This window comes from Perca flavescens, chromosome 21, assembly GCF_004354835.1.
Source record: "Perca flavescens isolate YP-PL-M2 chromosome 21, PFLA_1.0, whole genome shotgun sequence".
Taxonomy (NCBI): Eukaryota; Metazoa; Chordata; class Actinopteri; order Perciformes; family Percidae; genus Perca; species Perca flavescens.
Window position 1 is genome coordinate 6,232,281 of NC_041351.1, and position 14,606 is coordinate 6,246,886.

General features: G+C 39.7%; 1 protein-coding gene across 1 annotated transcript in view; it reads left to right on the forward strand.

Moving 5' to 3' along the window:
- The window catches only part of myo1d (myosin 1D), a 117,538-nt gene that overhangs the window by 32,664 nt on the left and 70,268 nt on the right, over positions 1-14,606 (forward strand). Inside the window, exons 4-11 of the mRNA XM_028568238.1 lie at positions 518-683; positions 1,421-1,474; positions 2,193-2,288; positions 3,015-3,131; positions 4,011-4,214; positions 5,744-5,889; positions 6,731-6,845; positions 7,449-7,619. Coding sequence (XP_028424039.1) covers positions 518-683; positions 1,421-1,474; positions 2,193-2,288; positions 3,015-3,131; positions 4,011-4,214; positions 5,744-5,889; positions 6,731-6,845; positions 7,449-7,619 — 1,069 coding nt within the window. The remainder of the gene's footprint in view (positions 1-517; positions 684-1,420; positions 1,475-2,192; positions 2,289-3,014; positions 3,132-4,010; positions 4,215-5,743; positions 5,890-6,730; positions 6,846-7,448; positions 7,620-14,606) is intronic.

Sequence of the window (14,606 nt, forward strand, 5' to 3'; positions counted from 1 at the left end):
CGCACTATGTAGTTTTTAAAAAAAAAAAAAAAAAAGGCTTTTTAGAAAGGCTTGACCCAGGGACTGGGGTTGCAAATTAGCCAATTGGCTAGAAACCTTTTATGCAACACATCAACACATATTGTTATGGCTTTGATAACTATGTATGTAATAATGTGCACTGTATTGTCCCTGATAAATAAACTAATAAAAAAATATAATAAAATAAATAAAAGAGGTAGCCAGATTTTACAAAATGTAATAGTGGAGCCACGAAGAAAGGGTTTCATTTTCTCTAATTTCATAAAATAAAGGGCATCTTTTATCCAGTAGGTGTGGGGGAGAGGAATTGGGACTCTACCACTGCAAAAGGATCACACGCCTTGCTAATAGCATAAGAAAAGCAACAAATTCAGCCTGATAGGATGGCAGTGGGTGGTCAGTTGGCAGGACACCAAACAAGCCGATCAAGTGTGACGGGTGCATATTAACGCTTAGTCAACCTCTTTACCTGTATTATCGTCCTGCCTTCCCACAGGGTGAAAAACATGCTGCTCAAATCCAACTGTGTCTTGGAGGCCTTCGGGAACGCCAAGACCAACCGCAACGACAACTCCAGCCGCTTTGGCAAGTACATGGACATCAACTTTGATTTCAAGGGAGATCCCATTGGAGGCCACATCAGCAACTACCTGCTGGAAAAGGTAAAAGCCAACTAGCGAAGGGTAGTCATACCTATTACATGGTGATAGTAAAATCAATGTTTTTCTACAATAAAGACCTTATTGTAAGTGCTGATACTGTTTTTATTTGTTTAACTTTTATATTATAGTTTGTATCTTAAGCATGCTTTGTCATTTCTCTTAACAAAGAAAAAAAGGTTTAATATTGTCTGTTATATTACAAATATATAGTTTTAGCTAAGCATTTGCTCAAAATGTGCTGATAATTCCCAGACAGTACTGTTCTTCCTCTTTGCTCCTCCGCTGCATAGATGAGTGGTTCCCAACCTGGAGCTCGAGGCGCCCCATTTGGTTGCAGTATACTGTAAATCTGAGGGGTTGCGTGATGATAAACAATATACTGCCGAACATTTAAAACCTAATTCTGCTACACAGGTTATGTTCATTTTTTTGGAATTTTCTCTAATCTTGTGAAATACTGGAGAGTTTTCCCCATTTTACTCCTGCGAAAACTATTAAAATGAAACCATTGAATCTTTGGTTGAGCTTCTCACAACTCAACCTATGAGGGGCTGTGAGTAGACATAGCTTCACTTTAAAGGGTCACAAGCCAAAAAACAGTGGGAACCACTGGCCCAAGGTAGTAATCTGGCTTTTACATACAGACAGCAGAATGCTGCAGCAACAAAACCTCCCTCACTTCTTGTTGTTGCTTTAAGACCGCTGTTATGTTACGCATTCCTTTCTCTCCCCAACAGTCCAGGGTCATTTTCCAACAGGAAGGAGAGAGGAGCTTTCATTCATACTACCAGGTAAGTGTGTGTGTGTGCGTGTGTGCGTGTGTAACTATGTTCGTGGAGTCCAAAAACCGGGAGTCCAGTATACTTGTGGGGTCCCGACAGCTTTGTGGGGCCAAAATGCTGGACCCCACAACTTTAAAGGGCTGTTTGAGGGTTAAGACTTGGTTTTAGGATTAGGGATATAATTAGGTTATGGTTAGGGTGAGGGTATGGGTTAAGGTTAGGCACTTAGTTGTGATGGTTAAGGTTAGGGTAAGGGGCTAGGGAATGCACTATGTCATTGACGGGTCCCCCACAAAGATGGTGCCAACGTGTGTGTGTTTGTGCATGCGTGCGTGCGTGCGTGCGTGCGTGCGTGTGTGTGCGCACCTGTGTCTGTGTATGCACACCTGTGTGTTTGCACACACAGAGCATAGTATGTGTGTGTGCATGCAATCATTTATTGTGTTTGTCAAGCATGTGAAAGGCTGTAAATATGAATCCAGTCAGGATGTCATCAAGAGGCCTTTTGTTCCTACATGTAGGAGTTTAGTGAGTTGAAAATGATGCCACAGTTTGTATTGGATGGTTAGTGTGAGAGCAATGTGCACATCATGTATGAGGTAACGTCAGAAAATACAGTTGGTAGTAGTTTGCACTGTAAAATAGCCATTTAATGATGAAAAATGCAACAAAGGGTACTGTATGATGTGCTGTAAGTAAAGTGTGTATGTTTTTGGTCCTTCACCAGCTGCTCAGAGGAGCTCCAGATTCCCTGTTACGCTCTCTTCACATGCAGAAGGATCCGACGGCTTACAACTACATCAAAGTTGGAGGCCAAATTAAGGTGGTTCTTACAATTCAACTCACAGACAAACAAATAGAACTGGGAAGGTATGAAAATCCCGAAAACAGAAGTCTGATAGAGCATACAGAGAATACAGTCAAGCATACAACATACAGATGTGTTTCCTCACTCACACAAACAAACCACACCAATCCTTGGAGTACGAGTGCAAAGTATTGCATGTAGAGAAAGTATTTCAGTAACCATCATCTCTATGTCTCTGCACAGAGGAGTGTTTTTTATTTAGACCCCAGCTGTGTGCCGCCGTCTTTGCATGAGCTTAATGAGTAGGAACAAAACCACTTGACAGCAACAAACAGCCTGATGTCATGGAACACAGTACAACCAAACAGCTGAGGTGGCGGTTTGTACACTGTGTGCCTCAGCAGCTCCTATGTTTATAACAAAACATCACAGTTAAAAACCAGTTTGTAATATAATCAGCTGTGGGAATTTGATATCCCGGCTAGATTAATTGGAAGAGAAAAGAAAAGGCTGTGACTCCGGGACAAAACACTCAGGAAAAATGTAGTTCATCCACTTTTATAATTGCCACAGCAGAAAAATATCAACACATTTTTTTAAAGACGAAATGTTGAACAAATGACAATCTTGCTTTGAAAGCTAACTAAATATTGTCATGATTAATCCATTCAATTTTGATGTAGTTTACTTTCAGTTTTTTTGTTGTCATCCTTCTCTAACATTTTTCCTTTTTGTCTCTAGTCTTCCATCAACGATGGCGCTGATTTCAAAGCTGTAGCTGATGCCATGAAAGTGATCGGTTTCACAGGGGATGAGATTCAGACTGTTTACAAGATCCTGGCCACCATCCTACATCTGGTAATACCCGATAATATCCAAATCCCTGCTAATTCTTTACGCCAGCTGTGTCCCAAAAACAGTGTGTCGTTTTCTGACGAATGAGTGCCATATTGGCCAAGTGGACCGCTATCCACGCCAAGATGCTGAGTGTACACTGTTAATTTCTTGTTTCTTTTTACCACTGGATACTGTGTCCGATGCAAAAGCCGCTTACAATTAATCTTGCAAAAAATGTTTAACGTTTTTTTTTATTTTTTTATTTACACGTCTATAATTATTATTAGTCATTTGTTACTTGTTAAATTGAATGTTTGCCTTGTTGAGAGAAAAAAAATCACATTTTGCAGTTGATCTGCTTTTCACTGTATAAAAGACTCTCTAGGTTACATTAGCAAATTACTTAAATTAATTATTTGGAATTGTATCAATTGAAGACTGTAATTGGTAATGTAATCCTTTTCCAATCCCGTTTGTGTTTATTCTCTTTCTTACCAAGAGTTAGATCAGAAGATCGATACCACCCTTGTGTCTGTACTCGAATGTGATGTGATGTGATTAGCTTAGCTTAGCATAAAGACTGAAAACAGAGGAAACTGCTAGCCTGGCTCTGTCCAAAGTAAAAAAAAAAAAAAGTCTACCTTATTACCTCGTTATATCTTGTTTAATCTGTACACAAACAAAAATGTAAAAGCGACAAATAGTGGTTTTATGGGGAGTAACCTGCTGGAAGTAGCCAGAGCCAGACCAGCCTCATGATTAGTGCATGGACGTGAAAGTGATATCAGTCTTTTCGCTTAAACTCTTGGCAAGAAAGCAAATAATTGCATTTTCTACTAACTATTCCTTTAAACAAACTGTTAAGCACTTAGGAATAATCCTCTCTGGTTTCTCTTCTAGGGAAACCTGACATTTGGGGTGGACGGTGATGTGACCTTGATAGAGAACACAAAGCTGGTGTCTGTGATCAGGGAGCTGCTGTCCACCAAAGAAGAAAATGTGGAGAAGGCCCTGCTCTACCGCACCGTGGCCACCGGTCGAGACGTCATCGAGAAGCAGCATACGGCACAAGAGGCCAGCTACGGACGGGACGCTCTAGCCAAGGTTGTTGTTCGATTAGTGTTAATCCACCACGTTCAACTTCCGGGATTGCTCCGGTGCCACCGTAAATTCCGCCGGATGCAGCTCTTTTTAGCCAATGTCCGTTTCCTTCCGCTTTCTTTGTGTTGGCACAACAGATCTCTGCAGGGTAAATCCAGACAGCTAGCTAGACTATCTGTCCAATCTGAGCTTTCTGTTGCACGACTAAAACAACTTTTGAACGTACACGTTCCACCAAAACAAGTTCCTTCCAGAGGCTATTTTACAGCAGCACTGTGGCTCCATGCGGAGCTTAGCGCTGCCCATGACGATTGTGATTGGTTTAAAGAAATGCCAATAAACCAGAGCACCTATGGTTACACTTTACTTGAAGGTATCTACATAAGAGTGACATGTCACTGTCATGAACGTGTCATAAACATTATGAACAAGTCATAATTGTTATGACATAATGCTTCTGTCTGACAGTGTCATTCGGTTTTTGTCATGACAAGTTAGGGTTAGGTTTGGGTTAAAACACAACGCCCGGGATGGGCGCTGCGAGGGGCACGGGCACAAGGGGACCACTGATGTGTCATGACAGTGTCATGTGTTCATGACACTGTCATTTCAGTCTTCTCTAGATACCTTCAAGTAAAGATACTGGAAGGAGGGCGGGAACATAACTGTTACCGCACATTTTTACTCCCATTCCACAATGTTGTGTGGACTAACCAGACCCTCCTCCGCAGCGCTGTGTGGAGGAACGTCTGGCAATGCAAGACTATTGTTTGATAGTAGGATATAAAATGACATGTTGTTGTTCATCTGTCAGGCAAAGCACTTTCTCTGTAGTGGGCTGCACATAAAAAAGAAAAAGAAACTAACAACACTGACCAGCTGATGCCCGGAGGGTTGTGACATTTAGCTTATTGCTTGGCGGTAATTTCATTGCGATTCACACAACTATGAGTCACGATGTTATGACTCCAGGCAGAGGTTGGAGACCCTGGAGGCAGCGATGTATGTAGGCAGTTTCTAAACCAGCTCTGTGGGCTGTAAGCAGAAGTCTGATATTGTGTCATTTCACTCTCTCTGTGCCAGACTACTCTGTGCCCTTAAGCAAGGCACTTGCTCATAGGGCTACACGATATGAGGAAAATATCTAATTGCGATTATTTTGACTGCAATATCATTCACAATATTGAAGGGAATGATCATGTTAGTATCATTATTGTCATTTTCATTGACCAATATTAAATCTTAAAAAATTAAATGATTATTGTCAGATTTTTGCGAGGATCCGTACCAAAGAAAGATGTTTTCTGTAGTCGTAGTAGGATTTGTAGGCCAGGATGTCTCTGCAGCACCACAATAATTCATTCAGAATAGTTTAACACCTTTAACAAATATTGCGCCCCCCTGCGATTTGGATATTGCACTAGTCCGTATTGCGATTTCGATAAAATTGCGATTAATTGTGCAGCCCTACTTGCTCATCAGCTGGCAACCAATTAGTCTACTACACACTTTAAATATTTTGTCGTCCTTAGGCCATGTACGAGCGCCTGTTCTGCTGGATTGTGGGACGAATCAATGACATCATTGAGGTGAAAAACTACGATGCCAGAGTCCACGGAAAGAACACCGTCATCGGTGTGCTGGACATCTATGGTTTTGAGATTTTCCAGAACAACAGGTTTGGATGAGACAGAATATTGCACACATATATATATATATATATATATATATATATATATATATATATATATATATATATATATATATATATATATATATATATATATATAAAAAACATTTTACATTTGAATGTATTGGTTGCAACACACAGCAATGATTACATCTCTCTTAGGGCTAAACGATTTGGGGGAAAAAATCAAATTGTGATTTTTCTGCTGGATATTACAATTTGATTTGCGATTATAAAAAAAAAAAAAAAAAAAAAAGTTCAATATTCACTTTGTATCAGATAAAACATGCCATGGAGCATTAGAACATGAGATTATTTTGCAAGGGTTAGAACGTTTGCCAGCAATACGTCAAACACGGAACATTTACCACAAAAGCTTAAGTTATGATAATAAAAAACAATTCCAATAAAAGAAAATGCCAGTACTTTCCTGTAAACTGAAATGTCTGATACGCCTCAGTTCAACAGCAGCATCAACATATTGCACCTTCTATGATCATGTTAAAAAAAAGTAATACAAAATAAATGAAAAATCCACTGAAAATAGGACATTTCTGTCAACAATCTGTGATAGGTAACATTATTCCAGCATTTATTTTATGGAAAAAAACAGTAAAGAAAATAATAACAAGAGGAATAAAAAATGATAAACCAAATGTTACACCAAACATTCAACTAAATATTGCACAGTCTGGTCTTCATGATTAGCTAATCGCATGCTTTCAAATTTTGATTTGAAAACGATGAATTGTTCAGCCCTAATCTCTCTGTATAGAATAGGTTATGTATGTAGTGCATCTCTAACATTTAATCTCCTCTGTTTCCATAGCTTTGAACAGTTCTGCATAAACTACTGTAATGAAAAGCTGCAGCAGCTTTTTATCCAGCTGGTGCTGAAGCAGGAACAGGAAGAGTATCAGCGAGAAGGCATCCCCTGGAAACATGTAAGGAGGACTTGTGTTTGTTTTATGTTTGGGGGGGGACTCTTTTCATTTCTAATGCCATCTTTGAGCTTGGACATTGTAGATTCACAAATACTTTAACCCTTGTGTTGTCTTCCTGTCGACCATGCAACTTTTTGTTTTTCTGGGTCAAAATTTATAATAAAAACTTTAGTTTTCAACGTTTTGGTCATCTTTTTCAACACTTGTCGCTTTTCCCAACGTATTTGTCACTTTTTAAATAGTTTTTTGTCACTTTTTACATTGTTTTTGTAACCTTTTTGAAGTTTTTTTAAAAACGTTTTCTGACGTTTTTTAACCTTTTTTCAATATTCTTTTACCAATTTTTTTTTCAAATGCTATAAAATTGAATAAATCATCCAAATTCAATGAAAGCAGTGAACTGATAATTTATTTTACTTGTAACGAGCGTTGCAGGGAACCATCCACGTTTTTTTTTTTTTTTTTTTTCAATTTGGTTGAAAGAAACTCAAATTTCAAATATAGAAACTTTGAAAATGGGTCAAATTTGACCCAAGGACAAATAAAAGTACATAGCCTGCTGTATATTTATGTCTTTTTATCCTCTGTGTCCTCTGTTGTTAGATTGATTACTTCAATAACCAGATCATTGTGGATTTGGTGGAGCAGCAGCATAAGGGCATCTTCTCTGTGCTGGACGAAGCCTGTATGAATGTGGGCAAAGTCACGGATGAGGTTTTCCTTCAAGGACTCAATGGCAAGCTGGCCAAACACGCCCACTACACCAGCCGCAAGGTAGGAAAGACTAAATACAGACTTCTTGTTATTTTAAAATGAACTAATAGAGAGTACAGGACTTCAGCTGCACAGTGTCTGCTTCTTTTGCTGAAGTCAAAGATTCAAATGCTGCCGGTCTGGTCTGTGATCTGTATCACACTTCATGCTCTCCCTCATGTTTCCTACCACAGTCACTGACTACACTTGTGTTAGTTACATGACATTTACAATATTATGTTATACTGCTGAAGACAAAATGTCACAAATGTCAGTGTCTCAATTAGAGCTGCAACAATTTGGCGATTTGTCCGTTGACATCAAATTAATCAGCAACTATTTTGATAATCAGTTAATCATTTCAGTCATTTATCAAGTACCAACAATTAATCTATAATAAAAGCCTAATCTATATATAAAAAAAATCTCAGTGCTGAACATATTGTGACATATTTGATTTGTGTTTTAGAGTTGAAGTGTAGATTTTATTGATTCCTGACGTAATTTGAAAATATAATGAAACAAGCAAAACAATAAAATGAACAATGAAAAAAGGAATATCAAATTCAAACAGTAGATCCGATTGCGGTGTTGCAGGATGTGGCTGTAGTAACCTGAGAACACCAGAGGGCAGTAAGTAACCATTAGCGCCTGAACATGATCCTGTTAGTATTAATAACCAGGCAGGCTTGCTGTCTAATTCACTCTAATGGTCTGGACGGCCAGACAAAACATAAGCCAATTTACTTTGCTACCATTTCCACGGTTTCTGTTTGGGATCCGATGACTCTAGATAAGGTGAAAGTCACTCGTCATCACTGATCTGGGGTCAGCGTATTTCATTTGTTACGCAGATGTCGAACATGTAAAAATGTGTTTGGGACAGCTGATAAGTAGATATTAAAACTCAGGAATGTTTATTTTAAATAACTGTGGTTTCTTGTACGGACACAAGGGGGCATCAGTTGTCAAAGAGAGCGAGAAGGTGTCTGACTCAACACTTTGCACAAGTGATGTCACTGCCAGCCAATGGGAGTGTATGGAGCTTGTGCTTTGCTGTGTTTATAATGGGTGTTAGAGGGAGAAGGAGGCAGGGAGGGAGGAGGTGAAAGGGAATGTATTTACAAATGTACATGAGGAAAACTAAGCAGAGAGCTGGGAAGAAGAGAGATGGTGATGCAGTGAAAATGAATGATGTCAACATACATTTCTGGCCAGTGTACTGTAGATCAAAATACCTAAAGCAACAGGCTACAAAGTGATACTAAGAAAGTCAATTCAGAGGCTTCCTGGAAACTACATGTTCCCATGCGATGCAAAAAAAAAAAAAAAAAAAAAAGAAGTTCAAGGTGACTAAAGCACACCATGACAGGCAAACTGTGAATTAAGCAAGGATGAGTCAAGATGAGGTAAAGATTGTACTGGTGCTGCAGGGTGTATTGATCCGTGAAGCTCCCCTTTACTGCTATCATCCTGGAGTCGATATGCTCCCTGCTGTCGCCCCTCTGCTGCTCTCTGACCTGCTCCTCTACAGGACCTGGGAAACCAAGGGTTGGAACTTGCAGTGATCCAGCTGTTACTTCCTCGAACCAATATTGGTATGAATCAATATTAGCCAGAGATCCTTTTTTTCTGTGCTTTCTGGAGTCCTGTTGCATGGTAACATTAAAATAATGGACTTTTTGTCAGGAACTAGTGTAAATTGTTGGGGGCCTTGGGGTGGATCTGCAGCATTTATTTAGGGAATAGACAGTGTGTGTATTGCCATTTAAATTAACAGTCATGAAAGTTAATTTGGCTAGAGTGCCTTAGAGATGAGGCTTCTACTTTAAAGAAAAATAATATGTAATACTCACAGCTAGTGTTTAAAATAGTTACTGCAGTGCAAATTCAAAATACTGGAGAGAGTCGTCTCCCCCCCGCCCCCTCCCCAGACTCAAAGTTCACGTTGGTTGCCAGGCTGAGACCGCAGCATCCACAACAGCCAGACATTACTCCACAGCCCAGCGGAGTAGCTAACGTTAGATGCTGGCTATATTGTCATAAAAGCCCGTGCTCACACGGAGCTCTGTACCCAACTGACAGACACACTTTTTCGGCTTAGAATTACGGTAGACCCCGCTAAAAACACAACAACCTCGCTAAATATAACACTACCTTGCCGTCCTCTCCACCCAACTGAACACACTTTCTTGGCTTAGAATTACGGCAACAATCGCTAAACACACTGCAAAATCACGGCCCTCCCAATTTACAGCCCCCCTCTCTTGGCTTAAAATAACTCACCGTTGTCGGCTACGGCCGCTGAACCGGCTACACGTTGTAAACAGCCGTGGCCCGCTTGCCTGGTTCTCCGGTAACGTTAGCAGAATGTTGAAATTACATAAAAGGCCCGTCGCTAGTAGCTGTGATAAATTAGCCTGAAGCTAATGCTTACCTGTTCAGGAGGAAATAAGCCAACTTTGCGTCCTTTTGGGCTCTGAGCTGTCTCCATCTTTCAAACACATCTCCAATGTTTACCAGGGGGTTGTTGTGTCTCTGGTCATGCAACTGTTAGAAACATGCAGTTTTTTTTTAGATCTGGTAGAATCTATCTCCGTTGATCCCATTTGTTTGTTTGCTGCTTTCATGGCTGTACTAACGTTAGAGCTGTAGCGCGCTGGGTTTACGTTTTTACAGGTATATCTGGCAACCCGGCCTGGCTGTCAAACTGGGCAGCTGATAACAACACACAGGCCAAAACATAAACAAAAGGAGAAAATACTGGCATTAGCATTGTTGTCAGAAAAGATAATATTTCAACTTGGTATGTTTCCTTAATATCTGATGACGCATTGGGGTCATTTTGGGATTTATTAAAGTAAATATATTACATATTGGACCTTTAAAGTATTTATTAATGCACAATATCTGTCAACAATTCTAACTTCTCCTATGAAGATATGCTTTATATTATTAAACACTATTTTATTTATTCATTATCTGTTCACACACCAGCCTGCACCAATTGGTGCCCACAGGAGTTAGTTGTTGACAAATGCATTAATAATTAGCAAGATGAATGTCATGTCTAATTAGTAATTTTTCTCTCAGCACCACTTAGTGGTCATAGTATTATTTGCAGTCCTTTTCACCCAGCACCCTATGATATTCTTACAGTAATACTGTCTCTGTATATTAGTGTGACCCCAAAATAGATATCCTAACCCACACTCATGATGCAAGTTAGCTCCAGGAAAAGTCCTGGAAATGTTGAGGCTTTGGGGGTACAAAGTGTACATGATCTCTGCAGACTTTAAACACCGACGGTGGCTCTCCAGCCTCGTACAGTAGCTCACATCTGTGTGTGAAGGTTAGGGGAAGAAAGTGCGAGAGAAGGGGAGAGAGGAAAAGCGGTTCACAGGGCAAGACTGAATTAAATATGAGAGGAAGAGAGAGATGTAAATCAAGGGACAGAAAAGGGTTGAGGCATTCGGTAGGGCAGTATAAAAAGGAGGGCTAAACATGTAGTAAATGATTAATGTAGCACTTGTATTAGTTGTATTTTCCAGCATATTTTAAGGCTACACTCCTCAATATTTTCATTTGAACAATAGATCAAATGACTAGGTGGGTAATGTGAGGGGTTGCTTTTAGTGATAGAACCACAGCTCCCCTCGTTCCTTCGTTTTAGACTCTTGTAGCTCATTGTGTTTGCTTTTCCGGTCCACAAACTTCGCTCTCATCAACCTCATTTCCAGCAGCAGCAGGCAGCTGTTTGTCAGTGAAAAAGCTCCAATACATCCACTGTGTAACATCTGCCCAGCAGCAAACAGCAGGCAGACTAGCTGGTGAACACAACAAAGCATTTGGCAGATAAAAAGACACAAACAGCTATAATGTGAATTAATGTTAGACATACATTTATCACGTGGCCAGACACACGACCTCAAATGAAAGCTAATGTTGCTCCGTGTGTAAATGAGCAAATTTGCTAACACAGTCGCCATAACAACTTTAAGATGATAAATTGTCAGATGTATTTACATTTTCACCCAGTTGGCCACAAAACTTTTTTTTAGCTTTCTTTTTAGTGCAGGATTTTTTCAGTTCTTAATCCACGAGTGCCCAACTGATGCAACAGTGTGTAATTATTCATACTAAAGTCTTGGATTTACACATACATTTTGTGAAGATTATCACTGTTGCATTATGTTAGTGACATTAGACTGAAAGATGCTGTACTGCATGGTTGTATCTAAAACAAGACTGGAGAGCTTTGCGCACCCCACACATAGTCCCCATAAATGTCTCATTTTTAACAAATAAAGTATGCCCTGAGAATAGTTTTATTAGTTTAGTTGTTATAATCACATAAATATTCTGCACACAGGGGCTTAATGAGAAAGAAAAGAGCTGTATATGCCTGATTTCGTATGGAAGTAGGATTTTTGGGAGTAAATGTCAGTAAACCGCCTTAGACTTACTCTTATAAAAATGATTTAGCACAAGCTTGTTACTTTATGAAGTACTGTAGTACTATGAAAAAAAAAAAAAAAGATCTCAACACAAAGTCCAACTCAGTTGCCGAGCAACTCAATCCGCTGAGGAAAGACGGGCTAGTTGAAAGCTTCATAAACGAGTACTATGAATCAGACTTTTTGTATAGCTACTGTTTCTGATGTCAATAATGGATGTTGAGTCCTGCTGCCGACACCGGCCTCTAACTGCCTCTGCCACCACAAAACAAACACAACATATATATTGAATATCATGCAATTTGATGAGAGCCTCACTGCCAAGAATTGAGGAGAGATGCATAGGAAGAGAGTGAGTCAGAGATCTATTCTAGGAGAGGTTTCTGTAACACAGTCTGTGCTGTGTGTCTGCACTTATGTTCCCGCCCTCCTTCCAGTACTGAATGATGCTCTGTCTTTACTCGGTACACCTGCTCCTGTCCTGCCTGTTAACCCTGTAACCATTCATTCATTCACTAGATACTGCATGTGCGCGGAACATCACTCACCCATGACATGTGGCTGTCAAAGCGTCCATACACACACATAGAGGCACATGTTGCCACAGTCCTTAAAAAGACCTTAAGATGTGTTTTAAGGTCTTTGTTAAAGAAGCAGAAGAGGACAGAAGTATGTTTAGACCCCTAACTGATGCACTCTCTAGTGGCTTCTAGTCTGAGCTTCCACATCTCAATGTGTCATGTTGTTTTGCAGGCTAATGATGATACATTCTTTTTACTTGGCTTCCAGGCATCTCAGCCTTGTTATGAATTCATCAGATGCTTTTGATGCATTGGAGCTACAGGCTTGTTTTTACAGAGATGTCTTACCTAAAGAGAAACGCTTGAATCTGATGTGCTGCGGACTATTTTTTCTTTTTTTTCTTTTGCTCGTGTGTTGGTGCAGTGAGCTCCAGCTGTTTCCAGTTGTTTTCCATCAGGTTGTTAGAATCTTCACTTTCATCATGCTGAAATTGAACTTGTCTCATAAATGTTTTACTCTTGTTGGCCTGCCAGCCAACTGCACTTGAGTCGCGCAGCGTTTCATTCTATTTTTAGGTCATTGCACCACGACTATATTGGCTGGTTATTTTTCTTCTCTTTGTTTTTGTTGCCTGATTGTAGATTTGTCCTCTCTGGCATAGAGCTCCATTGTTGTCCAAAAAACTATTAAAAACACATTCTTCTGCTCTCACTATGTGTGTAGGTGCACAGATAGTGAAAACTGCAGTTGGGCTTTGCAGTTTTTGTATAGTTTTATTACCTTTTGTTAGAGCAGCGAGTCAGTAAACAGAGTCCTGTGACTCCTGTAACACAGAATTTTGTACCGCCTGAAACGTGAACAAAGTTGCACTTTGCCGCTGCTTGGTGTGTTTTAGGCGCTACTCACCTCCTTCACTCCCTTATCCCAACGCTCCTCTTGTCTCACTGTTTGTTCTTTGATCTTCCCAGATGTCCCTTTTTTATTTTTAACTTTTAATTATTTGCTGACACAGTAGTTTCTATTGGTGCGCCCATCCTGGCTGGATGCTTCATTTCCTGCCTCTCCCTACTTTCTCTTCAGTTTGTTTTCTTTAATGATCCTTCAGTAGCTCTCTGTTTTTCAGTCTTCACTTCCTCATTCAATTTTTTGTTGAATTTTCTCATCTGCCTCCAAATCTACTTTTCATAGTGTCTCAGCAGCATGTGGCGGGTACAGGTGCAGCACACTACTGTAATGGGATATGATGTTACTGTGTGTGTGCATGTGCTGCCACATGTAGGAATGCATGTAGGGGGTCTGCGCTAAGTGGTTAAGCTTTTAGGGGCCATGTGTTGGTGATGCTAATCACCGAAATATTCTGCTCATTAGCTCAAGGGAGGCGCAAGGTCAGCAATAGCAGCAAGGACACATGGGGGAGTATAATTGATCGCTATTAGAGCACAGAGCTGTGGATACATGAATCAGCCAGTAGTTCAGGGAGTTGTACTCTAGGGCGTAATTTCCACTTTTAAAAAATCCAGTTTGTGGCCCCCCTCCCCCACTTTCAAATTAATTTGATATTATTTTATTTGTACGTCTCAGTGATTGGCCCCTATTTTAAACAATAAAAAAAAAAACTATTCTTTCTGTAAGAATTTATCATTGTTATCAAATTATTTATTTCCTGGATTTTGTATCACGATAGTTCCTAAAGTTATGTAGAAATGCAGGAAATGGGATTCAGATATAAAAAGAAAAATGTTTTGGCGGAGGACCCCCTGTTTTGTGTACAATATATTGTTCTGTTTTTTTTAATCGTCATCGCGATATCAGCTGGCGCAACAAGCACATTGCGGAAGGCTGCGACATATCGCGGTGTTAGTTGAAAGATAATCTCAGGAGATAATATCTGGAAATAGTAATGCCATTCTTTTGTAGTGTTGCCTTTTATATTCAAGTCAATGTTCAATTTTTTGTTTTCAATAAAATGTTGGAAATGATTTCTTTTCATTTGTTTTAAATAGATTTTTTTGTTTTTTAGCAGAATACA